The sequence below is a fragment of the Mirounga angustirostris genome, unplaced genomic scaffold (assembly GCF_029215605.1).
Source record: "Mirounga angustirostris isolate CCGP_5_RB_7025 unplaced genomic scaffold, mMirAng1.0.hap1 SCAF_11, whole genome shotgun sequence".
Lineage (NCBI taxonomy): Eukaryota > Metazoa > Chordata > Mammalia > Carnivora > Phocidae > Mirounga > Mirounga angustirostris.
The window spans coordinates 8041051-8068864 of NW_026991719.1; the positions used below are offsets into that span (position 1 = coordinate 8041051).

General features: G+C 42.1%; 1 protein-coding gene across 7 annotated transcripts in view; it reads right to left on the bottom strand.

The window, feature by feature from the left end:
• The window catches only part of ARHGAP6 (Rho GTPase activating protein 6), a 474622-nt gene that overhangs the window by 134802 nt on the left and 312006 nt on the right, over positions 1 to 27814 (bottom strand). Inside the window, exon 1 of one of the 7 annotated variants that reach the window (XM_064573730.1) lies at positions 2716 to 3324. The exons of the other annotated variants lie outside the window; for them this stretch is intronic. Coding sequence (XP_064429800.1) covers positions 2716 to 2775 — 60 coding nt within the window. The 5' untranslated portion in view covers positions 2776 to 3324. Of the gene's footprint in view, positions 1 to 2715; positions 3325 to 27814 lie in introns of those variants that run through there. 7 annotated transcript variants of the gene reach the window in all.

Here is a 27814-nt window from a genome sequence, read left to right on the forward strand (position 1 = left end):
TAAAAAGAAATGCACTCCTTAACACACACACACACACTGTCCCATTTTTGATGAGTGCGATTTGGAAAGCAAACTAATCTGTCATCTGCCTCTGGGATGCTAACTAAAACAACCTCTATTTCTACACAGTACATATGAACCCAGCTCGAAAGGAGTCATTTAAACTTGTCTCCTTTGTCACTTAATTTCTCCCGTCCATTTGACCTCCTGAGGACGCACTGGGGAGCTAATGGTAAAGAAAGCTAAAGAGGCCCCAGTCCAGTAACTTCTGTGCCACTGTGGTCAACCCCCACAGAAGGGGAAGAAATCTCTGTCAATATGGGCAAGTCTCAGCACACCAGGGTAGCACTGCCCCGGAAACAGGAGACGTCCATCCATCCCAGCGGCAGGTGCGCACCTGAACACCAACGGCCCTCACTCCTTCCTTGGTTCCCAAGGTTGGACTGGAAGCCAACCAAGTCCAGTCCTCGCAGGAACCGCAAGGTGCTTTCTCCCTGATGCGTTCAGAGAAAGCTACAGCGGGAACTGACGATATCTTGCTCGAAAAGGCTGGCCCCGGCCTTCCATTACCCTCCTTCCCCAGTAGCCCACGGAACGCACAGTGGGCACCTGCAGGGAGCCCGTTGCAAGTGACATTCGGAAGCCGGCCCAAAGTGGCCACTATAGGAGGGCTGCTGCCCTATCTCTCGCAGGACACTGGCTCAGAACCGATGGGCTGGCATACTCTCTCCACCTGGCCCTTGATGTCCAGATTAAAATATACGGAAAGCTTCCACGGATGTTAGCAATGGAGGTGGCCGTGGGAACAGGCGGCTGCCGCAGGGGCACCGCTGGAGGAGGAGATGCTGGCGACTGCGCACAGCCGCGGGCAAGAACAAACGCAGGCTCGGAGCCGTGCCAAAGCCCCATCTGCACCCTGGATGTGGAACTTGGGCTCAACCTGGTTTCCACAAGTGATTTTTTTCTTAATCTCAAGCTAGGCACAACAGAGCAACGTCCAAATCTTTTTCTTTTTAAAGACACTGGTGAGGCGCGCCTGGGTGGCTCAGTCGGTTAGGCGAGTGCCTTCGGCTCAGGTCATGATCCCGGGGTCCTGGGATCGAGCCCCGAATCGGGCTCCCGCTCAGCGGGGAGTCTGCTTCTCCCTCTGCCCCTCCTCCCGCTCGGGCACACACTCTCTCTCTCTCAAATAAATACATAAAACCCTTTAAAAATAAAAATAAAAATAAAAAAATAAAGACAGTGGTGGATTTTGAAAGCACTTACTGAACACTGCTTAAATGTGCAGTTGCTATCAGTGGGATTTACAAAGACAGTTGGAGAACAGGGAGATTTAGTGCCCTGGTGGCTCATTTTCCCACAAAGAGAACACAAAGGTTCCCGAGGAACAGTGATAGGTACCCAGGAACCTGCAATCACTGCAAACTGAGCTGATTTATTTTCTAGTTGCTATTACTGGAAATAATCAGAACCACAATATTCTTGGCCCTCCTTCAAAATGGAATCATTCGACACACTGTAAATGACGGTGATCTAGAGCAGTAATTTTTCTCCAAAAGCAACCTGGTTTTTAACAAATTAAATAACTAATATAAGTTTACATTACTTTATACATAGAGTGGCATGTGCACATAGTCTAAGGTAATACATTGGCAATCTGTGGCAAGGTGTTTTTTTTTTTTAAACACACCAAATAAAGCAACGTTTAATGTCTGTTCCTTTAGGAAGGATTCAAAGAAACTTCTACTTGGAGCTATCCGAAACCAGCAAGTACCTAAGCTCTGTAAACACTTTGGTAATATTCTAAGCTAATAATAAGAAAAGATGGATTTTGAGGTTCTTTCTCTGAAATCATGAAAAATTGGAAGCATTAAGAAAAAAAATAAAAAGACTTGTACCAGACGCTGCAGGCAGCAAAACCAAGGTTTTCCGATTTTCTGAAAACATCATCTGTCTTTGCTGCACGGAGTGGCCACAAGGGAAGAGGCCGACCACATTTTGTGGTTTCACATCAGTACGCATATTGCTTGCCAATGTCATCGAACCCTGCTCCTTTATCATAGTGAGGGGAAGGACAACATTCGCCCTCGTCCCAAATGTCCGTCACTATACAGTATCCAATAAACCAGACCCAGAAAGAGGCTACAAAGCAATGCTGTTTAGTCTCATTTCTGTCACAGACTAGCCAGCTGACCCTGCCACACACAACCTGATCCACGCTCACCCTCAGTTTCCTTCCCTGTCACAGAAAAACACCGCACTAGGAGGCCACCAAGACCTATGCAATGACAGCATACGTCAGTATGCATCGACTTCAAAGTCCTGAAAAAATAGCCCAAAGGAAAGGTGCAGAAGAAATGACGGGTCCTTACTGAGATTTGCTCTAAGCTTGCAATAAAAACATGAGTGTCTTGGCAATGATACGTAACATTCCAGTCACCCTGGCTCAAAGGCCCTGAACCTTCTCCTAAAGCAACAGGCAGAGGCACTGAAAGTGTCATTTGAACCATCTGAACTTTGAACTTGAAAGAGACTCAAGTGCTGGAGCAAGCTGAGCGAATCCCTCCAAAGCTCGCTCTCTCACTCTTGCTTGTGTCCACCTGCCCCCACCACTGCTCCAGGATCATGAGCCCCACGAAGTCTTTCACGTCTGCCTCGCCTGAAGCAGGAGGTACAAGGCACAGAGCCTGAAATGCACGTACTGTGTCTTCTTACCTCTCCAGGGTCCTTACACCTTAGCAGCAGGAGCAGCTCCAAGCAGAACTGACCCCCCATCCTCTCCGAACAGAGCCCCCGGCCAGGGTGGGAACGGAGAAGGAGGCTGGAGACAGGGAGCCTGCTGAAAGAGCCAGAGGAGTCAGGCAGGCAGGCTCCCTGGCTGGAATGCGCAGCTAGAGGCCCTGGGAGGGAGAAGGCCTGGGGTCACTGCGATCCTCTGACTCAGACACCCTGGGGAGCTGTCAGCTCCGAAAGGCCTCCTTCAGCACACAAGGCGGAGAGGCACCAAGCACTTACAGGGGGTTAGAATCTGAAAGTTAGGAAGTGGAGGTAAATGGTTACATAGAGCGATGTCAGTTTACAGTAAGTGGTAGAGATACAACAGGCATGTTGGAGGCAACAACTCATTTAAATGAAGTGCAAATTCACAAACGTGATAGGGGACTTGTATCCAGATACCTAAAGGACTCTTACAATTCAATAATAAAAAGACAACCTGATTTAAAAGTGGGCAAAGGCTCTGAATGGACATTTCTCGGATGATCATCTACAAATGGCCAATAAGCATATGAAAAGATTCCTGAGGAGGTGCCTGGGTGGCTCAGTCGGTTGGGCATCCGACTCTTGATTTTGGCTGGGGTCATGTTCTCAGGGTTGTGAGATCCGGCCTGGTGTCCAGCTCCACACTGGGCATGGAGCCTGCTGGGGATACTCTCTCCCTCTCCCACTGCCCCTCTCCCTGCTCTCTCTCTCTAAAAAAAAGAAAATTCTTGACATCATCAGCCACCAGGGAAACCAGGGAAATGCAAATCAAAACCACAACAAGATAGCTATTCACACTCACTAGGATAGGTCAAAGAAATGTTGGCAAGGACATAGAGAAATTAGAACTCTTCTACCTTGCTGGTGAGAATGTAAAATGCTTTGGAAAACAGTTTGGCGGTTTCTCAAAATATTTTAACCAGAAGTTACCATATGCTCCAGCAATTCCACGGCTACCTGGATCCCCAAGAGAAATGAAGATAGATGTTCACACAAAACTTGGATACAAACATGTTCACAGCAGCATTATTCATGATAGCCAAAGGTGGAAGTAACCCAAATGTCCATCAATTGATGAATGGCTAAACAAAATGTGGCGAATCCACACAATGGAATACTATTCAGCCATAAAAAGGAATGAAGTCCCGGTACATGTTACAACATGGCTGACCCTTGAAAACAGTATGCTAAAGGAAAGAAAGCAGTCACAAAAGGCCACATATTGTATGATTCCATGAACAGGCAAATCCATAGAGTGGCAAAAGATGAGTGGTTGCCAAGAGTTGTGGGGGGTGGGAAGATCACCGGTGGTAATGACTAAGGGGTGCAGGGTTTCTTTCTGGGGTGATGAAACTGTTCTAAAATTGATTGTGGTGATGGTCGTACAACTCTATGACTATACTATTAAGTTATACACTTCAAGTGACTGAATTAAATGGCATGTGAATTATATCTCAACAAAACCGTTACATTAAAAATGAAACACTAGCTCTCATTCCCCAGTTACACTGGGCTCTTCTGAGGCCACCATTACTCCTACCGATTCACCAGCGTGGCTTGGCAGGGGTCATGGGGAGAGAGGGCTTCCAGCAAGCAGGGAGTGACAAATGCTGGCCCCCGGCACATCGGGACCCTTCTCCTCAACTTCATTTCTAGGCCAGTGATGACAAGAATCCTGCTCCAGCTTTGTGGTTTAGCCTCGCTCCTCCCTGACACCTTCACTCCCGAGTGGTGACTCCCTTTCCAGCACGCCCGTGGTCCCCATTTGTGAGAGTCCTTTTGAACTTACAGCACAGAGCGAACACAGGCAGGGTCTTTTGGGACCATTCCTTTGCAGCCTCGCTTACCCTCCAGTGGCTTGTCCCATGTGGCTGCCCTCCCCAAATAGATTCCATGTGACTTACACACAGTGGGCCTCACAGCTCGGTGACTTCCTCATAGCTGAAATTCAGTAGTTAGTTGTTATCCTTCACCTTTTTTGAAGGGAAAGGATCCTTTTTTTTTTTAGCCTTTTAAAAATACGGGTATTGCCTCTGGGCGCTATCGTGCATTTTCACTATTACAAGTAAAAATGAAATTAGCAGGTGATGCCAACAAAGGAAGCGATTCAATCAAGAGAATACCACAGTGGTCACTGAGTTAAAAAAAAATCTTTCTTGTTTTATGAAGGAATAGTCTCTCCCACTGGAGGGTAAGCGAGGCTGCAAGTGAATGTTCCCAAAAGACCCCGCCTGTGTTCTCTCTGTGCTGGAATGTTCATACAGGCTTTTTTCTCAAACACACTTGGGTGCTGTGGGTAGTAGATGTCAAATAATAAAACCCAGAGGCACACGCTATGTTACTTTTTAAGGGAAAAAAGTGGGGGGAAATCAAAGGGTTTAACAATTTTATTCACTGGCTTACATTCAGCGACTCTGACAATTTGGCCACTGCTCAGGTTTGTGAATTTCTATGGAAAATGAACTGTGTTTGGCAAGCCTGACAAAATATGAGGCTGATAAACAAATGTTTCATGCTTTCTCAAGACCTTATGCCACTAACTGTGTGGGACTGGAAAAACTGTTCAAATGTCAATTTAAATGTCAATTGGAACACTGTAAATACATGATTTTCTATACCCATATGAATTAATATAATTCTGTTGACTTCAGACTATAACTTGAACGAAAGTGTCTTTGAGTTTGACTTCGGAAATGTTTCACAGGGAACGTGAACTTCAGATTTGACAAGTTGAGTCAGTAGAGTTCTGTTTCAGAGTCAGAAACGTTCATGCGATACTTTATTTTACACTATGGAGAATCGACTTAAAAGTCCATTGACATGAAGGTTGTTAGGAAGCAAGCCTTGAGCTCAAAAAAGGCTTAGGCCAAAAGAAATAAAACATTATTGAAACAGCCCAAATCATTACATAAAAGAACACTGTGGCGAATTCCGCTGCAAAGTTCATGACTCGTGAATATTATCTCCAAACCAGTCATCTCCGAGTTTTATAGAGTCGGCTATCTAACTGCCTTCTTGACCCTTCCAGCTGGTATCTCAGGGTCATCTCAAACTTCACTTATCCAGTGCTGAACTCTTGACTTTCCCTTCTGGCAAATGTCTTTGTACCTAAGCCTCCCACATCTTAAGAGGTGTTTATAAAGCATTTATCTCAGTGCCTGGCACGCACACCCGCTCAATAAATGTTGCCACCGCTGCTATTGATGATGATTGGTGACGGTGATTTTTATGCACCCAATTCGTTGAGCCAGAAACCAAACAGCTTTTCTTTATTCTTGCCTTCACCTCATGTCCCACATTTAATCCATTGCCAGGTTCTGTCAACTCTGCCCCCCAAACAAATCAGGAATCTGAGCCCTCCTCTCCAAATCTGCTCTCATCAGCCCCCTCCAGCCTCCATCCTATTTCTCCTGAACAAATTTAACGGCCTCCTAACCAACCTAACCGTGTCCGCTCTTGCCCTTGCCCAGTGAATTGTCCAAGGGGGAAACCAGAATGATCCGAGACACACATCTCCCTTACTAAGACGTACATAGTGCTTATCATGTACTCAATATGCTAAACTACCTTATGTTACTTCCACTCTGCAGGTGAGGAATTGAGCAGAGAGAGGTTGGAACATGTCCAAGGTCACTCTGCCTCTAAGAGGCAAAGCTGGAATTCACACTCAAGCAGCCTGGCTCCGAGCTGAGCGCCACTACACAAAGTACCATGCCATACCCAAGCTTTATCCAATAACAAACAAGCAAGCAAGCAAGCAAAGACTGTCACTTCGCTTCCACTGCACCTAGAGTAAAATCCAGCTGCATCGGAATTCCCTGTGCCAAAGGGTCTGGGCCAACGTCCTCCTTCCCCTCTCTGCCTCTCTCTTTCCTCCCGTTCTCCTGACACTCTTGGACAAGGCAAGCTTGGTCCAATGTAGGGATTTTTGCCCATGCTGTTCCCTGCTCTTCCCAGGGCTGGCTCCTCCTTCTTTATTCTGTAATCCCACTCTCTCAGAAAAGCCTTCCCCAGGCTTCCCAGTCTGAAGTCCATGTTTCCTGGTTTCTTGATGTCAACACCCTGCTGGTTTTCTTCTCAGCATTTATCTGACTTTGTATTTGCTTTCATATGCTTGCCCACTTGTCTCTTCACTGTCTCTCTCACTGGCCTGGAAGTTGCACAATGATAAATATTGTTTACCACTGTATTTCTAGCATCTGGCATAATGCCTGCACATAGTAGATGCTGAGAAAATCTGATAAACGACAGGCTGCAGGCAAGAATGCTTTGGTGATATGAAACATCCACCTAGACCTTAGGTTCTCCAAGTGTGAGTGCAGGATCAGAATCAGATTCACCTGAGGATGCTTTTTTTTTTTTTTAATCAAAAGTAGAGTCCCACGGATTCTGTGTCAATTTAAACACCTTTGAGGCCCATCACCTAGTTTTCTAAAGAATTTTTATAATTTTGATGTTGACATGATTTGGCAATGAGTAACTCCTAGAATTCTTGTTTGGTTGTGATTTTTAAGTAATCAGTGTAATAATTTCAGGAACACTCACTAAGAGAGAAAAATGTATATTATAAATTGCTTTCACGTGAGATAAGATTGTTTCGAAATACTCACTGACAATGAAATTGATACATACTGTGCTTTTAGATGTATAGGTAAGCATTTGCATAACTGCCTTGGGAGCCAATAATTTCCTTTTCAGCTTGCAGACATTTGTGTGGGCTCCTGGAAAGCTTGTGGTTCTTGGGCCCTGTAATCAGATAATGATGTGTAATGGATGACATGGACCAGTTGGAGTCCAGTCCTGAACTGACCACAGTCGGCCTTCGGGGGCTCAGGAATCTGCATTTTTAAGAAACTTTCCAGGAAATTGTCATGCAAATAAAATTTGAGAGCTATTACTTCTATCTAGACTATATGTATTATTTTAGAAAAATATATCACAGAGATCCAGTGTCCGCTCTCTAAATGTGTGGTTTAATTCTGAGAAATCCAAGATAACGTTTCACCTAAAGGAAAAACATACACTATTAATTGATATTAAGCTCACTAAGGGCCCATAAATGCAGATTATCAGTAGCCGTTTTTGGTAAAATAAGTCATCTCTGGTAAATATCTTTCAGAGCCTGCATATACACCTGGAAAGAAAGAAACAGACATTTCTCCCCTTGGAGGGGAAGGATGAACCATTTGGCCAGATAAATAGAATAGTAAGGTAAGTGCTTTAGCCTGTAACTTGACTATGTTTTAGGCTATAAGTGGATAGTGTTAAGAAAATTAAAATTGAAGGCAGGAAGAGCTTCCTGGCTTGCTCAAATGACGAAAGTGGCTGTTTTTTCCTGAATTCCATGAGTTCTTCAACTTCCTCCCAACCTGCTCCTCTCTGGTCTTCCCCAGCTAAGTCAATGGCAAGTTCATCCTTCCAGTGACTCAGGCCAAAACCTTGACTCCTTGTTCCCTCTGACTCCATATCATACTCCACAGCCAATCCATTAGTAAGGCCTGTTGGCTCTATCTTCAAAGCGTGCCTGAATCTGACCTCTTCTCCTCATTTCCACTGTTCCCTCCTTGTCCAGACTAACATCATCTCTCACCTCAATTAATAATAAAATTGCTGGGGTGCCTGGCTGGCTCAGTCAGAAGCACATCTGACTCTTGATCTCAGGGCTGTGAGTTCGAGCCCCACGTTAGGTGTAGAGATTTCTTATGTAAATAAAACTGTAAAAATAATAAAACTGCTAAATGATTCAGTATAGAGATTGGTTTTACAAAACCGTCTCTAAAATAGTCACTTCTCCTCAGTAAAGACAATTTCTTGAAACAAGCTCTGGATTGTCAATGAGTCACTTCCAGTTGTATCTTTTTCTTAAAAAGGTATTCATGCAGATGACCCAGAAAAAAAAAAAATACAGGTGCAGAAGAACTTCCCCAAATCCCACAGTGAGAACTTGAATTGCTATGGAGAATGTGTTTATTCCTTAGCAGCTCCCAGGATTCTTAATGAGGCCTGAATTACACTTTCTTCCTCATAACACAATAGTACCAATCCGTGATGTACATTGATTGTTCACATGGACAGTGTACAGAGTGGCCATTCCCACATAGTTTGGGGCTGAGCGAGCTGATCTTGGGGATACCGCCCCCTCCTGCCCATGACTGATTCTGGAACCCAGGCCTAAAGCCATCGGCCTTCCTTACAGCCAGAGGCACTTGAGGGAAAGGTGGCTGGGGGCTTCTGCAAAATGTTTGTTTGAATGTAAGCAAGAGACGCAGGAAAAGCAAACATTTTCTTCCTGTATGCTGGCGTTTCTCAACCTCAGCACTACCGACATTCTGGATTGGGTCACTCTCTGTTGTGGGGGACTGTCCTGTGTGCTGCAGGATGTTGAGTAGTGACTCAGGTCGCTCCCCACTAGATGCCAGTAGCCGCGCTTCAGTTGTGACAAACAAAAATGTCTCCAGACATCGCCGGGTGTCCCTTGGTGGTGGGGGGCGGGGTGGGGATGGCCCCAAGTTGGGAACCACTGGCCTAAACGTTGTCAGTTTCATCTCAACTGCCGCAGGTTCTCTCAATACCGCCTTAGAGATGCTTCGAGGAACAGAAAGTGAAGAAAATGGCAGGAAAAAGATCCAGAGTGGCGGGATGCAACCCACCATACTTGTGATTATCTGTAATTCCCAATTATTTAAGCTGATTTAAGTGGATTTTGCTGTTATTATCTGCCAGGGGCATCAAAGTGATCTGGGGTCCACCATCACAGTTCATACATAGCACACAGCTTTATCCTGGGGCATCCTAGAGCTTGGACAAATAACCTAGGTCCCACCTTGGGGCAAGATCCTATGGGTTCAGTTTTATGTGCAGGACAAAAATAAAATGGCTCATTTTCCCATTTGTTAACTGCGGCTTATTCGCACTCATTATGGAACTGTAGAATTTTAGAGCATAAAGGGATTTTAGGGAAGGAGAATTAAGCGAAAACCAATGCCTATGTTTATCTTCAAAGGAAGGCTTCCAAAAGAGGATTAAGCCACATGACTCCAAATATCAGGAAAAGCGCCATTATCCACTTCAAAACACTTCCTGAGCATGACAAGTCACCATACATCTTGCGTAAAAAGCAAAGGGAGACATTTTCTTATGGCCACGTACACTTAAATATTCCCTTCTCCCTAAATAGGAATTCTACATGGTTTTAATGACTAAATCAATGATCTATTTAGAGTGGACTTCCTGTCATTTCCATGGGCAGAGTTGTCATTTAATTGTACCATCCAGCAGTCATTTTTTTAATGTGAAAACTGATGAACGAATAGAACTGACATAATTGATGGACTCTTAAAATCAAGGTGCAGTGGGGAGAAGAAGATAAAATCATAATCCCTTCCTTTTATTATTTTTATTGTTTTATGTATGTTAATTTATAATATTACCTTTGCCTATTATAAAAGCAATGCAAGCTCCTAACCAAAAACATCAGAACTACAGAAATAAGCAAAATGAATAATATTAAAATAATCTATAATCCAAGAATCACTGATTATGTCTTCGTGACTATTCTCCCAAATATTTTTCTAGCATATTGAGATTTTCTTCCCAAATGGTATCATACTATTTTGAAATCTACTATAATGTATTTTAAAACTCCCTTTTATCACATCTTTATGTTGTTTCTAATTCATCCCCACTGTAAACAGTGCTTCATATGAATGGCTGGCTGAAAATAAGGTAGATAATGCTCAAAACCAAAGACGGGAGGGGCAGACACAAGCACAAAAGAAATCGGAAAAGTAGACCGGATGCTTAGGATACCACTGGCTTAGAAATTCTGTTACCATTCACTTGCAGATCCAATCACAGATAGCAGCCTCGAGGAGCGCAAAGGCGGGGGAGGAACAAGCCAGGCTCTCAGAGAAGGAGCTGCCCCAGCGACGGACGCGACAGGGCGCACACCAGATGAACAGCATGGAGAAATGTTCAACAAATGCAGATTTTTCTCACTTTGTAAGTCACAGAGCCATTGCCTAGAAAAAGAACAGGCTTTACCCAAACAGATCCCTAGTACAAAGAAATAATTTGCTCCCCTGCAGAAATCCTGTGGTGGCAATTCCAAATGTCTGTATTTACATATATAGCCACACCTCGGCCTGTCTATCGATATCTATGTTTGTATCTGTGTCTGTATTTACACCTGTTCCTCTGTCTGTACCTACATCCGTACCTGTGACTGTACTTCCATATCCATCCATCCATCTACAGGTCAGTGGTTCTCAAACTCGAACATGCACCAGAATCCCCTGGACGGCTTGTTCAAACACAGACTCGCCCACCCTCATCCCCAGAGTTTCTGATTCAGCACATCTCTGACCCGGCACACGATCTGCCTTTTTTTTTTTTTTTTTTAAAGATTTTATTTATTTATTTGACACAGAGAGAGAGAGAGCCAGAGAGACAAGTGGGGGAAACAGCAGAGGGAGAGGGAGGGGAGAAGCAGACTCCCTACTGAGCAAGGAGCCTGATGCGGGGCTCAATCCCAGGACCCTGGGATCACGACCTGAGCTGAAGGCAGACGCTTAACCAACTGACCCACCCAGGCACCCCTGCATTTCTTTTTATTATTATTATATTTTTATTTTTTTATTATTATGTTCAGTTAGCCACTGTATAGTACATCATTAGTTTTTGATGTAGTGTTCCTTGATTCATTAGTTGCATTTAACACCCAGTGTTCATCACAACACATGCCCTCCTTAATCCCCATCACGTTCTGCATTTCTTTTTTTTTTTTTAATTTTATTTATTTATTCATGAGAGACAGAGAGAGGGAGAGAGAGAGAGAGAGAGAGAGAGGCAGAGGGAGAAGCAGGCTCCCAAGGAGCAGGGAGCCCGATGCGGGACTCGATCCCAGGACCCTGGGATCATGACCTGAGCCGAAGGCAGACGCTTAACCATCTGAGCCACCCAGGCGCCCACGTTCTGCATTTCTAAAAAGCTCCCAGGCGCTGCAGATGCCGCTGGTGTGGAGACTACACTTCCAGAAGCGTCGCCTACACTTATGCCTCCATCTTCACCTCTATCTCATTACCGATCTATGTTTTAGGGAACATATGGCTACTCTCACATACTTTAATTTCCATTATCATCAGTTGTCAATATAAACTGTAGCATCACACATGAGAGAAAACAGATATTACGGTGCTTTCCAATTCTTTCCACTTAATTGAGTAACAAAATTGTCAGATGTAAAAATGATTGCCATGTATCTTCTTCCTCCCAGGAGAATGGTTCGATTGTGGTCCATTTCTTGCTTTGACTTGCTTTTCACTGCCTTTGGCTTTTAACTTGATGTATTTACGTTTTAACAATTCAGGTTTCTTTTCCAAATAGTGAGATGAAACAGGGACGACTCAAAGGCAGCTTCATTTTGAAATTGGCCAAGCTTTTGTAAACAAGCTCTTGACAAAGCAATTTATAATTCTCTAAACAACGGCGAGAAAATATCACACAGAAAAGCAGATGTTATTCTCGGAACTTCTTTTTTTCAGGTCTACGGTCATTGTCTACAGTACCAAACCAACCACATTACTTCAAGTCAATTTTGGCTTTGCTGGATGTCAACCTTGTTAGCTATATTCGAGGTGTGGTTCGAAGAACAAAGCTTCTCAGAGACAGCTCTGTGGCCTGCTTCCTTGTGTTCGTTTGACAGCGCTTGATTTAAGGGTTATGATGGCTCATGTTTGCAGCATGCAATGGGAACACAGTTCCCCGGATGCCAACCTTAACCTAAATAAAAGCTAGGCCTGCATCTCCTCAGGGTCAAGTTAAAAGAATATGGGCTGTGCAGTCTCAGACCTCAGCGGGTACCAATTAGTGGGAGACAAGACATGTACACAAGGAAATGTAATTGTTAATTTTAGTGGGTAAACAGTTGCAAGACTGAGGGAAAAAAAAAGTCACTCTGTGCTGGCGCAGTCGGGAAAAACTTCATATTCCATTTGTTCAAATCCTTGAGAAACAAAAGGTTACTTCTCCAGGAAGTGAAATGCAGACAGACATTGAAAAGGGAGGTGCATGTTTACAGACGAGGCCAAAGCAAAGACTTTCTGGAGCGAGGAGGTAATGTGCAACGAGAGGGAATGATCCCAAGAATGATGGATTTCACTACTGAAATGATTATTAATGATGGCCACCTGCGACCTGTCACAGATGTCTTTTACGTTGGGAGAACAAGGGAGATGGAAGAATAGGGACAAAACTTGTGCCCTAAAAGAGAAAAGGAAGATGTGTGCTTTGGCCAGTTCAGAGACAATATCTCTTTCTCCCTTAGTATATCGATGGATGGATGGATGGATGGATGGATGGATAGATAGATATTTTGATTGATTGACTGATGGATGTGTATGCACACAGCCTCAGATTTTGTGAAATAATTCCAATTTATATCATTCCATTAAATATTCCAAATGCCCCAAATTGCAAATATTTCAGGAAATAGCCACTGAATAAATGATATAGTCAGAAAACATTGAAATAAAGCTGTCATTTTAAAAGGTCACCAAATGAAGAACTCCTAGGCTGTAGTAAAAAAAAAAAAAAAAAAAATCTGCATTTTAGCATCTACAGCTGTAGATACGTGTAAGTGGTGTGGGGTTTTTGGTTTTTGGTGCTAAAGATATGTCTGATAAAAGGTAATTTGTCACAGATTGTGCTATGGAGAGAATTTATTGGAATTTATTGGAAGCATTGCAGTAGGAGAAATGGTGACTGTTTCTAAGAGTATTTAGATGCAGCAATTGGCCTGTAGTTTCAATTTGTTTAAAAACATGTTCGATTAGGCACAAATTGAGTTGCAAAATGGTATTTTGAAGTAAAAGTCAGTATAAAAGACAGGAAAAGCAAACACTTTCCAAAATTAATATATTTTCTAAAGAAATGTAATATTTTATAAATAAAAATAGCGAGATAAATGCTACTCACAAGTAACTTTGCAATAAAATGAATGAATGAAAAAAGAATGCATTTTAAAAATCTGTTGGTTCTCAAATCTTAGCTCCCAGAACTTCAACAGATCTCTCCCTCCATCTCTCTCCCTCCCTCCCTCTCTGTCTCTCTCCCTCACTCTCTCTGTCTCTATCCATCCCTCTCTGTTTCTCTCCATCCCTCTCTCTGTCTCTCTGTCTCTTTCTCTCACACACACACACATACACACACACTCATTTTCAAATTAAATGTAATCCTATTAAAAACAAACTTGTGCCCCAATAAAACACAAAGCAGTTATTCAAAACAAGCTTGCATCAGAAATTCAAAAACGTTTGTCACAGGAATGGAGTAAAACTTTTGACTCCCATCATTAATATAAACTGACCATAAATATCAAAGCTGCTCGTATCTTACTGAGAAATCATTATGAAGGAACCGCAGTTAAAATGACAGCTCTGGAAAATGAGATAAGGGACGTATTAAGGGATTATCTTGTCTTTGTACTGTGATGGGACATACATGAGTAGGACAGTTGGCACGCCCACCGAGACACTGATGCCAACTGCAGAGTCGCAAAGTGTCTCAGGTCTGAGGGACATCTCAAGAGATTACTGGAGAATAAAGAAAGACATTTTCACGAATCATCGAGGGTAGTACAGAGTTCCTTAACCTTGGTATTCTTGACATTTGGGGCCAGAATATTCTTTGTTGGAGGGGACTGTCCTGGGCACTGATGGATGTTTAGCAGCATCCTCGGTCTTCACCCACTAGATGCCAGTAGCAAACCATTCCCTCCCAACTGCGACAACAAAAATTTCTCTAGACATTGGCAAAAGCGTCCTGGGGGTCAAAATTCCCCCCAGTGAAAAGCAATGGGAACACATGTTTACATAAGCTTATTTGATCAATTAATGTCATAAATATTATAAAACTCTCCAAAATCTTATATTCATGCAGAACTCATTCTGTGAATTTTGCCAACGTGCTGTATACAAATTTTCATATTTAATCACAACAGATTGACAAATCTGGAGTGACTGTTTCTTAGGTATAAACATTTGAAGAAATGTACTGAAATACTTCTGATGATTTTATGAAAATGCCCAAGGATTCTCATCCCGAATTTGTGATTTGGGGCTTAAACCAAAATATTATCACTGTTTTACATAAAGCTCTCTTCAAAATGGAAGCACAGACTGTGTTAGCATTGGAAACTGTATAGAAACTGTGTTGCTTATTGTTATACTTTAGATGAAGGAAAACAGTCTGTTTCCCCCGTTTAAAGAGAGAATCTCAGAGTAATACTGCTGAGGATGATATACCCTGTAATTCTAAAGATTTTGTCATTAGTTATCAGATGTATCTTAAATAACTATTAATAGTTAATATCAATTACTCAGTAATCAGCTGGGGGGAAAACCTCCCTGGTGAAATTATTACAGAAATCCTCAATTACAATAACCATTTAAGTGAGATTTTTGCCCTTAAACTTTGTCTTAGTAGAACTTGCTAGTAAAATGAAAAAAGAGAAAGTATATTTAAAGCCAAAGGCTATTGACTCTACTTAGTTTTTTAACCTGAGAAATTAATATTCCAAATAAAGAAAATATGCACATTTTTTTTGGCTAAGTTATTTAAAAATATGTGATTACATTGTTTAATGATAACAAATCTGGAGATCAAAATGCTTATCAGTAACTACTAAAATTATAATACATTCAGTGGCAATGCAGAGGAATTACTCAAATTTGACAAGAAATATCGGAATTTTTTTTTTAAGTAGGCTCCACACCAGTGTGGAGCCCAACATGGGGCTTGAACTCATAACACTGAGATCAGGACCTGAGCTAAGATCAAGGGTCAGACACTCAACGGACTGAGCCACCCAGGCGCCCCTACTGGAAGTTTTTAAGAATAATTTTTTATTGAGGTATAATTGACATATAACATTATATTAGTTTCAAGTGTACGATGTAATGTAATGATTTGATATTTGTATACACTGCATATGATCACCACAATAAGTCTAGTTAACGTCCATCACCATGTGAAGCTTCCCACCCCCCAACAACCACCACTCTGTTCTCTGTATCTATGTGTTTTGTTTTTTGAGCAAGTGGTGACAACACACCTACGTCAATAATAAAGGGAAAAATATGAAAGCTATACTTTTTTTCTAAATTGTTCATTTCTTCCTCATTTCTTTTTGTAATTTTCTCATAAAGATGATTCATTTATCACTAAATATAATATTATCATATCACCAAAAAACATTTCATATAATTAAATGCAGAAGTCAGAAAAAAATATTTGTTAGTCTGTACATATAAATTATTCTTTCAGAAAATACTGTCACTATGTTACTCAGCTACATTTCAGTAAAAAAAAAAGATCGGTCCCAAATGTCAATCAATAATAGTGTGAGGCTGGGAAACCCTGGTTTAATCTGCGCAACAAAGCAAGAAGCACCTAATTCAAGATACTGTGATGAGAGTCCCTTTTTGGGGAGCATGTGATATTTACCAAAGAGATTTTTCTCCTTCCATGGCAGGTGGAATTTTAACTATCCCCTCTTGCTATTATTGTTGGCATCTTATGGAGCAGGAAAGAAAATGGAAGATTGAGGGGACAGTCGAAGCAGCCCCAAGTGGGCAGTCCTTGCAGTGTCATTCTCTAATTGAATCTATCTTCTATGAGCCACAAGTATGTACTTGGATACTGAGTCAAAGCAATGCCTTCCCTGTAAAACGCAACTCACTTGACGTGCTAAAAAAAAAAAAAAAAACAAAAAAAACCCACATCATAAAAATCAATACAAGCTAAAGCATAAGCAAAGAGTTTTAATAACTGTCTTTTTTTCCCCCTGATGTCAGCCGTAAGTGATATTCTGTACTGCTTGGGAATTGCTATTAAAATCAAACTTTTAACAGCCCTAAGTAAACATCTTAATTTTCCACCAAACTGAAATGATGGCAGAGTAATATGATTGCTTACAGCTGCAAATGCCTCATCGTGAACTAAACACTTGTTCAACTTCAACTACAATTTGTCTTCAGTGGGTCAGAGTATCTTTTCCAAATAAAACCATTTTTTAATTCAACAAAGAAATGCCATGGTAGACCCTTTGATTAAATCACAGGATAGACCTGACACAAATAATTTGTTGATTACACAATAAATACACAATAAGTAAAGAAAAAAAACCATGTTCCTAAATATAAATTACTTTATAATTTTACATTAGGGACTAGCACTGTGTAAATTACTCGTATTGTATCCCACCCAAAGGAAAGAAAAATAGAAAACTTCATGCTAGGAAGGGAAAAAAATGTTTCCTGTGTGTTTACTTTTCTTGAGTGCCTATGGTATTCTTTAGATTACAGGTCATCAACATCTCAGGAGACAGGTCTCAAGTTTCTGAATAGGTAAGGAGTGAGAAACTGAGGTAAGCAAAGGGCATGTGGCATTCACTCCTTCTAAGAAAGAAAGAAAATCTTGCTCACACATTCCATTCAAAGACTTGAAAGGAAAAACAAAAGTTCCTCTTGAATTTCAAATAGTCCAGGACAAAATATATCACTATGTTGTATCACCACAGAACATGACTGTAATCCACTTCTTTTGTTTTAAGGCCAAACTGAGTTCAGCCTTTTAAAGACTGGGAGAGGGGCATCTGGGTGGCTCAGTCGGCTAAGCTTCTGACTCTTGATTTCGGCTCAGGTCATGGTCTCAGGGTCCTGAGATCGAGCCCCGTGTCGGGCTCTGAGCTCAGCATGGAGTCTGCTTGGGATTCTCTCCCTCTCCTTCTGCCCCTCCCTCACAGGCTCTTTCTCTCTAAATAAATAAATCTTTTTTAAAAAGTTTGGGAGAGAATTGATGTTACTGGATGTTTTACATAGTACCAAATAGTTTGAAAATGGTAAACACCTCTAGAAAGGGCACAGCAAGTGAGTATCATAATCCAGAGGGCCACTATTGGGGAGTATAGAGGCATTTGGATACCAAAAGAAAAGCAAGAAACATCACTGCACCAAAACATAGATATTATAAGTTCATTTAGTGACTACCTACCAATCCCTCTAGGTGCCAGGAAAGCAGGTGCTGGGATAAAAAGATATGAGTCATTGAATCTGACCCTGACTTCACAATGGTACCTAAGAATTTTGAGTCAAACACAACCTGCTTTTGAGTGTAATCTTGGGCTAGAGAGGGAAATAGGCTGTGTTTATCAAAACAAAAAGACTGGATCTTCATTTGCAATGGGCTCTGTGACTGCAGAAGTTACCTCAAATCTTTGGTTAATCTATTCTGTTAGAAAAGCACCTTACAGGGATGGCCAAAAGCATCAACCCAACCATTGCTGATTTAGTCAGCCCCTGGCCTGCTTCTCTGGACATGAATTAAGGTGACACCCATTCAAACATCATTCAGTGACAGTTTATACTGAATCCCTTCCATCAAAAGAAAATCACTTTTGTTTTGTGAATGCTGTTGTTTTGGTATTAGCTTAGTGATAATGTTCTCATTTTACTGAAGGAAGAATAACAAACTGTCCAAAATCATTTCCAAACCTTGTACCTTTATCCGCAAACATCAGAGCCTCATTATTCCGTGTGGTAGTATAGCTATTTTATAGGAACACGTCCCAATGACTTCATGGACCAGCATAAGACTGGATGGGGTGACTGGATGGGGTGGAAGGCAGTAGAAAATCTTTTTAGTACAACTTAGCTCCAAATCCAGTTATTTTGGTGCCCTGAAGTCGCCAAAAGTCACCCGAGGCTTTGGTGTACAAAAATTCTAATTTTAATTTTCAACACATTCAGTCCAAAGAACATTAACTCACAGCTGGGTTGTTCCTCAGACCAAGTAACTGAATATTCTAATCAAATTCTCCCAAGGCTAAAAATGGCCAATTCTGTGAAAGACAATCAATTTGATAGTCAGAGGCATTATGGTAACTCATTAAAATAGCCAAGGGTTGGGGCGCCTGGGTGGCTCAGTCGTTAAGCGCCTGCCTTCGGCTCAGGTCATGATCCTGGGGTCCTGGGATCGAGTCCCACATCGGGCTCCCTGCTCCGCGGGGAGCCTGCTTCTCCCTCTCCCACTCCCCCTGCTTGTGTTCCTGCTCTCGCTGTCTCTCTCTCTGTCAAATAAATTAAAAAAAAAAAAAATCTAAAATAGCCAAGGGTTAAAAACGGGCTTTTCCTCTAAATGGAAAAAGATGCTCTAGCATCTTTGTAATTCAACTAATCCCGCTACACCTACACAAGAACAGGGGGCAAGGCTGACACGGGGGTTAGGAGAGCATTACAGGAAGTTCCTGGAGCTGATGTCAGGGGAATGATTCATTAGTTTTCTCCATGATGGTCAGGATTTTATGGATTAACGTTGGAGTAGTCATTTTTCAATATTTCACAAGTCTGCCTTGAGTATTCAATAATCTAACATTCTTATCATCATCAGCTGTTTGTTTAGCTAGGAAGAATGACAAATTGGAAAACTGAAGCCATTTTCCCCCTCACCTACCTGAAATTAAGTATGGACATTGACAGGTGTTTTAATGAATTGATTAGTAATTAAATAGTCCAACTAGCTAACCCTTATTTCTGTTATCTATCCCAGCTCCTTCCAAGACCAGGTGCCTGAGGGTTGTGTCTGTGTTAAAGTACATTCCCAAGCGGACTCTGGCCATCAGTTTATAACCACCACCACCACCCCAATGACAACAACAAAAGCTAACAATTCTTTAGCACTTCCTATGGGCCAGCCACTGCTGTAAACACAATTCTAAGCCCCCAGGGCACTCCACCATGCTGCCTCAGAATCCTAGGGGAACCCAGCAAATTTGTCAAGGATAATGAGATACGCACGTGTCTTAGAATTCCAGAAGACATGGCGACTACCCTCTTGGCATCTCTACGAAAAACGGTATTATGTTGAAAAACAAATAGACGTGGTCCTTTAGGCATTTCACAAATATTAATTGAGGGTCTCCTGTGTGCCAGGCACTGAGCTCTAGGCTCCAGATATGTTCACTCACTTGATCATGACGACACCACCACTGTTTCCACTTTACAGGCAGAAGGATGCACAAACTTGCCCATAGACCCAGAGCTAGGAAGTGGCAGAGTCAAAGTGAAGAGAATAGATTTGGTTAATCATGTGAGTCACGTGGCAAATGGTGTCACCATTCATCTCGGCACTCGGGCTAGAAACTTCAGGATCTCTCCCCTATCGCCTCCACGAAACTGGCCAATTCTCCTGAGGGGCTTCTCAGACCTCTCCCTTATTCCCCTCCATTCCCACATCCTTGCCTTGGCCCAGGCCCACAGAGGCTTTTCGGTTTTGTTTTGTTTCTTATGGAGGTGAAATTCACGTAATATAAAACCAGTCATTTGTAAGTGTATTGTTCAATGGCATTCAGGATACTCACAGTGTTGTGCAACCACCCCCTCTGTCTAGCTCTAAAACACTTTTATCATCCCTAAAGGAAAGCCAGGAGCCACTAAGTAGTGTCTCCCCAATCTCCCTCCCTCCAACCCCTGAAAATCACTCATGTATCTTTTTGTCTCTATGGATCTGCCTATTCTGGATGGTTCCTATAAATGGAATCACACATTATGTGACCTAACGTTTTAGGGATTCACCCCTGCTGTAGCATGAATCAGTGCTTCTTTCCTTTCTACGGCCAAACAATAATCCACGGTAAAGACAGACGGCATTTTGTTTACCCATTCATCTGTGGATGGATACCTGGGTTGTTTCCACTTTCTGGCTATGGTGGCTAGAGCTGCAATGAACACTCGCATACAAGTAGTTTTTTTTTTTTTGAACACCTGTTTTCAATTCTTTTGAAACATATACCTAGGAGTAGAATTGCTTCTTTGGAGTGTGCACCTGGGAGCTGGACTGCTGGGTCGTGTGGTGATTCTACGTTTCATGTTTGATGAACCCCTCATACGCTTCTGCTTGGACTCATGCGACAGGATGGTCTCCCCACCTGAAGCCTCTCCTCCTCGAAGCCCTCCTGTTCACTGCCAGCAGAAGTCTCCTGATGCCACTCCACTGCCTAGACACTTTCAACAGCTCCCCATACTGTAAAAGGACAACCGGCAACTCCTCAGGGCTTCGCACAACCCACACGGGCTGATCCCACCATGCTGGCCTCAACCTACCCCTCAGTGTAGTCCCCATTTTCCTTAGACTTCCCTATCCTCCCTTCCTCACCTCCCCTCTGCCACTACCAGAGTCTCCAATCCTAGCGCTTACACTCCCTTTCAGGAACGTGTCCCTAGGAGACCAGCAAGCTGAATTTCCCTCCCGCATACCAACACGCTCGCTGCCTCTTCTGGAGATCCGCTCGAGTGCCATTTCTTCCAGGCCAACTCTGATGATGCTCCCTTCCTTCCCCAGCTGAAGACAATCTTTGCTTTATCTGCTCCCCGCTAGACATTTTATAGACATTTTATCCGGGCCACTGTCAGAACATTTGCCCCCAAAGGCCTTTCATCCAAAAAAACTTGTGTAACAAGTCTCATCTCCCACATAGCATGTAAATTCTATGAGAACCAAAATCATATTTTTGTCTGCATCGCCCATCATAATGCTCTGACCCCGGCTGGCATTTAAAAAACATTTGAGGAAGAACCAAATGAAGGAATGAAGTTGAATGAGGGAATGAATAGACACGGCATATCAGAAGGATGCCTCTCCTCTCCTTTCTCAATCAGCTTCATTAGGCCCTCCTAGGACTCTAGCAGAACACATACTAATGGCTTGATCATAGAGATTGGTGTCAAGAGGTAAATCCTAAAAGGGAATCATACTTGACTGGCTGTGTGACTGTGGGCAACTTCCTTAGCCTTTCTGTGCCTAGGCTTCCTCATTTGCAAACTGCAAATAAGCTAGGTTTGCTTGGAGAATTAAAATGCACTAATATTTATGAAGCTCTTAGAATGGTTTCTAGCACATGGTCAGCATTTTAGAAGAGATTGTTAAATAAAATAAGTAAAAGAAAGGAGCCAACTGCTTATGCTCTTAATGACAAAACTGTGATGAAGACAGGCAGGCAGAGTGAATACAAGGCTCTTTGAGCTGCAAAGTAAAGCTATTTAATCAGGCCCACTAACCAAACTATCCATGCGAATTCAAATGCTACGTATCTGCAATTGATTTACCACGTGTTATTCTTCTACTTTATTGGTTTGAAGATCTGAGGCCATCACAGAGAAGCACTTTTGTCTAATCCCGCTATGCCACCTCACCCAAGGTTGTCATGGGTAACATAGCTGATAACTATTTGTTGATTGGACTTCCCTGCGCAAATGGAACTGATTACAGAGAAATCAGAGACATATCTGGCTACGGTTTACTTTAAGACTAACTGTGAAGCTATGTATAACAACAAACAAAATTGAGCATATTGCTAAACCAATGAGAACAAAGTACCCAAGTCTATTTCCAAATGATGTGTTTACCTCTCATTCCAGTCTATTCATTTCAGTCCCTTTAACAGATTTTAAAGGTTTAGCGAATGTGTTCTCAGAAGAACCATTGCTCGTACTTGGTGGCCCTTTCTGCTACCACTCTTTTCATTAACAAGCTCCTTTTAGATCTGTCCCCTAGAAATATGCCTTGTCTGAATAAACTCAAACTTTCCAGTTGTTTCGTGTACTTCCCATTACAGGGCCTCCCCATGACATCTGGTTTATTCCTGTATTTGAATGCTGATGAATCGTAGAGATATATGCATACATTCACCTTCATTTGCAAATTTTAATGATGCAAACAAACACAAAGCAAACTAAAATGTTCTAAAGGGTGCATGCATTCCCTTGTCCACAGTGCAGAAACCCCACCCACTGGTATATGTGTGGTTTTGGCTTGCTGGTGATATCAGAGGGTCCTCTATCTGATATCTAGTGGACTGTATACCTAAAGAAGACTTTCTTCCAACATTAATATCCAGAGTTAGACCGAATTTCAACAATTTTGAGAAAATACATTTTTTAAATTAAATTTTTATTTTGAGATAATTGTAGATTCCTATTCAGCTGTAAGAAATAATACAGAGAGGGGCACCTGGGTGGCTCAGTCATTAAGCCTCTGCCCAGGGTCCTGGGTTCGAGCCCCGCATCGGTCTCCCTGCTCAGCGGGGAGTCTGCTTCTCCCTCTCCCTCTGCCCCTGCTTGTGTTCCCTCTGTCGCTGTCTCTCTCTCTCTGTCAAATAAATAAAATCTTAAAAAAAAAAAAAAAGAACTAATACAGAGAGCTCTCCCATACCTGTCACCCAGCCTCCCCCAGAGAGACCATCTTGTGTAACCGTAGTACAATGTCACAGCCAGGAAACGGACACTGATACCACCAATCACTTTACTCGGATTTCACCAACCTTGCATGCATTCATTTGTGTGTGTGAATGTGTGTGTGTGTGTGTGTGTAATTCTATGCAATTCTATCACATGTGTAGATTTATGGGACTATCACAACAGTCAAGACACAGAACATTCCATTGTCACAAGGATCCCTCATGCTGCCCCTTTATAGCTACTCTCACCTCCCTCTCAACCTAACACCTTCTTAAATCTGGCAACCACTAATCTGCTTTCCATTTCTATAATTTTGTCATTTCAAGAATGTTATATAAATGGAATCATACGGCATGCAGCTTTTTTTGACGAGCTTTATTCACTCAGCATAATGTCCTTGAGATCCATCCAAGTTGTTGTGTGTATCAATAGTTCATTCCTTTTTATGATCAAATTGTATTCTGTGGTATGACCACACCATGGCTTGTTTCGCCAGAAATGCATTTTTGATTCAATGCAATTTTATTACCTACACCCATGCTATACAATGTAATATGACTTTGTGGGGAATTACATAAACCACCTTGTTTTTTATTACAATACCCCCACAGTGAAGTGAAAATGCAGTCAATTTTCTGCATATTTTAAATTAAAGCTTGCACAGGTGTTTCAGTCAGCTAAATATCTTAGCTGGGACTTTTAGCTCTGAATTATCCAAATGATTATCTCGAAAAAATATATTTCATTTAATTTAGCTTGCAGAGAATGCCTCTGTGTGAAGCAAATGGTGGTAAATTAAAGTAACTAATGATCGTAATTATTGGGATTTAGTCTCCTGGCCATTTTCTCCTTTGGAATTTACAGGGAGCTTATGAAAGTTCAAACACCGTATTTTTGGCAAAGGATCCTCATGCTTTGTCTGCATTTTACTGCTTCCTTTGCACCTGGGAGCAGCTATTTTAGGACTGTCTAGACAATCACTCCAGCTTTAAAGGTCTTTTCCTTTCTTTTCAGATAATCTAAGCATGGAAGGTAATAAATAGATGATGTTGGCATTTTCTCATCCAAGATACTATTCAAATAGAGTCGGGAACAAAAATGCCTTGGCTCTGGCTCACAGAATCGAGAGGCCTTAATATTTGGTTCCAGACTTCTACCAACTGATCCAACTTTAAACCAACAAGAATCTCCCTCCATCCATACCTTTTCACTTATGGTATCAGGATCATACTTTTTGGTTGGACTATACGAAATGGTTAACATTTGATAATTTTGGACCTATAAAAAGGGCAGTGTCAAGTGACCCAATCCAATAGATTTGGGAAGGAATCTGGGGGGTGGTCTGGCTCTATTTCCCTTCTCTAGTTTCCAGGCAATACTCACAAGACTGTAGAGATGACCCAGAAAGCACAGCTTCTGCAGGTCACTCTTGCCACTGCAGGGGAATAATGGAACCAAGTACAATCACGGGGCATTCTCCACATGTTTGTTCTAGGCAGTTCCTCTGAGCCCGTAAGTAAGATCCCAGGGAGACGTGTACAGAGTAAGTCTACTTTTCTTAAGTCTTTTCTTTCAATAGGTGACAGACATCGTTCAAGCTTTCCACGAGACTCCTAGAGCCCACTGTTCTTAGGCTCCTTGATGGGTCCTGAGAATGCTTCCTGATCTCTGACCCTCTGGGTAATCTTCTTACTGGTACTTTCTACTGATAATCACAGGATTTCTATTTGGAGGGGAAAAATACACCAGGATGGAATATATTTGACATACATATATATATATGAATGACACCTAACAAAAACTGGTTAATTTTATTTGCTTCCTTATGCTTTACTGTTAGTGTGTTTATTTTTCAATAAAATAAGATACACATATTATTTTTCTGCTAACACTATGCCATTTCTACCATCACTTTTAAGTACTTTCTCCACCCTTACTCTGTTTATCCCATTTTCTCCACTGTTGATATGTGTAACCCAAATTAGCTTGGGTGTCTGAGATCAAAAGCATTTCTCCTGAATACCAACTGGAGCATCAGAAACAAGAGCAGCTCAAGAAGGTTGGACCAAGGGACCAGGAACTTCACTTCATTGCCACTTGCGATGGAGAACCCTGCCTATGCCAGACACTGGGCTAAATGAAGTGGGGGGGGGATACAAAGTGGATGAACATTCTGTGTCTACTTAAGCAGATTACAAATCTGTAGAGGAATGAAATGATAACACCAAATGGAGCAAACACAGCATAGAACCAAGTCAGAAAACGTGAATTTCAAATCTAGGGGCCACAGCTTAGTAGCAGTGTGATTAGGGCAAGTTACTTGACCTCCCCTAATTCCTCCCTTGACAATCAATTAATAATAATAATCCTGATCTTATTCTTGCTTGCACTTGATATTTAATGTTACTTAATGAGAATTTTATATCAGGTGTAAAGTACAATTGAAAACACTCTAAATATGCAAGCCATTACTTGAGTATTCACTGTGTGCATATACTACCCCATTTCATCCTCAGTAATCTCAATCTTAGAATGAATTATGACTTTCCTCCTCTACGATGGGCAAATTAGGCCAAAAGAAGTTGCTTAACCTCACCACTGCCACAAGACTCTTTCCTAAAGGACAGTGACAAAGCCCCAAGCTGAAGGCAAAGTTCTCGAGATTCATCAGCAAGTTTCTACTTTCTAACTGTCCATGTCTTCTCACTGTACAATTTTTCACTTCCCAGTTACTCTTTAATACAATTCAGTCTGTATTCTGCTTCCACTATTCAGATAAAACTGGTTTGATCAAGATTGCCTACGATACCATGTTGTAAAGTTCGGGGGTGGGGGATTGTTCTGCCTTCATTCCACCCGATTCCACAGCAGCATTAGACTGAGCTGACCACTCACCCAGTCATCTTGCATCTGTTTCCTCTCCTAGCTTTTGCTAAAAACATCATTTTCCTCACTTCTGCCTTCACTAGCCACTTGGGTTTGCTTCTTTGCTGCTGCGCTTCCTTTTTTCAAGCTCCAAATGATGGCGCACCTCATGGCTCTGTTCTAGGTTGGTATCTCTTCAGTCAAACCTTCACAAGATGTGCTCAGGGTCTAGGAACCTCCTGAGTCAGACTCACCAGAAATAAGCTCCATCAGGAAAGGAAACCTTTGACATTAATTGCTGAATTCCCAGAACCTGAAAGAGTCCCAGGCATATCTTGGTGCTCAAGAAGTATTTGTTGAAGAAATGAATTGCCTCTTAATCTCAGGAAACAAACTGAGGGTTGCTGGAGTGGTGGGGGGTGGGAGGGATGAGGTGGCTGGGTGATGGACATTGGGGAGGGTATGTACTATGGTGAGCGCTGTGAATTGTGTAAGACTGATGAATCACAGACCTGTACCCCTGAAACAAATAATACATTATATGTTAATTAAAAAAATTGAAAAAAAGAAATGAATTGCCTGAAGTGCTTGTGAAAATCTGGGGTGCACTCCTGGACTTCTAAATTGGAATCACAGTCGATCTGACATCTGGGAACCAAAATCTCTGGTCTTCTGTCACACGACCTTTCATCCATGCTCTTTCTTTGACCCAGTACCCTTCCCCCGTCCTCATCCTCCAGTGTGGGGGGAAGTCTCTCCTGAACCCCAAACCACCAAGAGTTAAGTCAGAGCTCCCTATTGTGCCCCCTCACAGAAGCCTCTCCTTTGTGGAATTTATTGTCACTTTAATTTTACACACACGTGTGTGACTATTTAACGAAGTCTTCTCTCCTGCCAGCCTGCCTCAGATCACGTAGGTTTCTCTTTACCGTCGTATTCCCATTTCTTCATCTAAGCCTGACTCATAGCAAGCCCTCAAGAAATGTCAGTGACTAAATTAATATGTATGATATGGATTAATATTATATTAATATTAATACATCAAAAGCATATTAACAATACATATATAAAATATATTTAAATGTTATATTAATGATATAATAAATAATTGTTAAATGAAGGCATAAATGTCTCTCTCCAGCTCCAAGCTCTCCTCTGAATTCTAAAGGCATATGTCCATTTAGGGGCTTCAGGTCCCCACATGGATATTTAGTGGGTTTCTCTCCTTAAAACTGTCCAGAGACCAAACTTAATTCCCCCCACACCACAATCTTGTTTCTCTCTCAATATCTTCTTCATGTGGATAAATAGCATCACTGACCTGGTTGCTCAAGCAAGAACTTGGGAGTTGCATTTGGTTCCTTCTTTTCCTTCATCAGTCTCCTATCCCATAGCCAATTAAACACCTAGTCCTGTTTTTTTCTACCTCTAAAATACATTGCAAATCCATCCCTTCTCCATCTCCACAGCTGCTACCCAAGCCCAATCCCCCCTCAATAGTTAACTGGATGGTTGGCGTGGCCCAATGACCACCCTGCATCCGTTCTCACTCTCTAATAATCCATGTTCTACACAGAACTCAAAACATCAATTAAATCATCCCTAAATAAAGATGCATCCCGATTCAATGGCTTCCAGCTGCAATGGAATAAAGTACATACCCTTTAGCTAGGCCCTGCCTATCTGTCCACAGCACCTTATGTTCCCTTCTCTTACCAGACCCTGCGTCACACATGCTGTTCCTTCTGCCTGGAATGACTGCCCCATGTGCCCTCACCCCCTGCCCATTTCACAGAGCTGGCTTCTTCTCTTTTCGGTCCTCAGATTAAATGCCACCTTCTCAGAGCAACATTCTCTAGCACTCTATCTAAAATTAGAGTCCATCTTCTGATATCTGT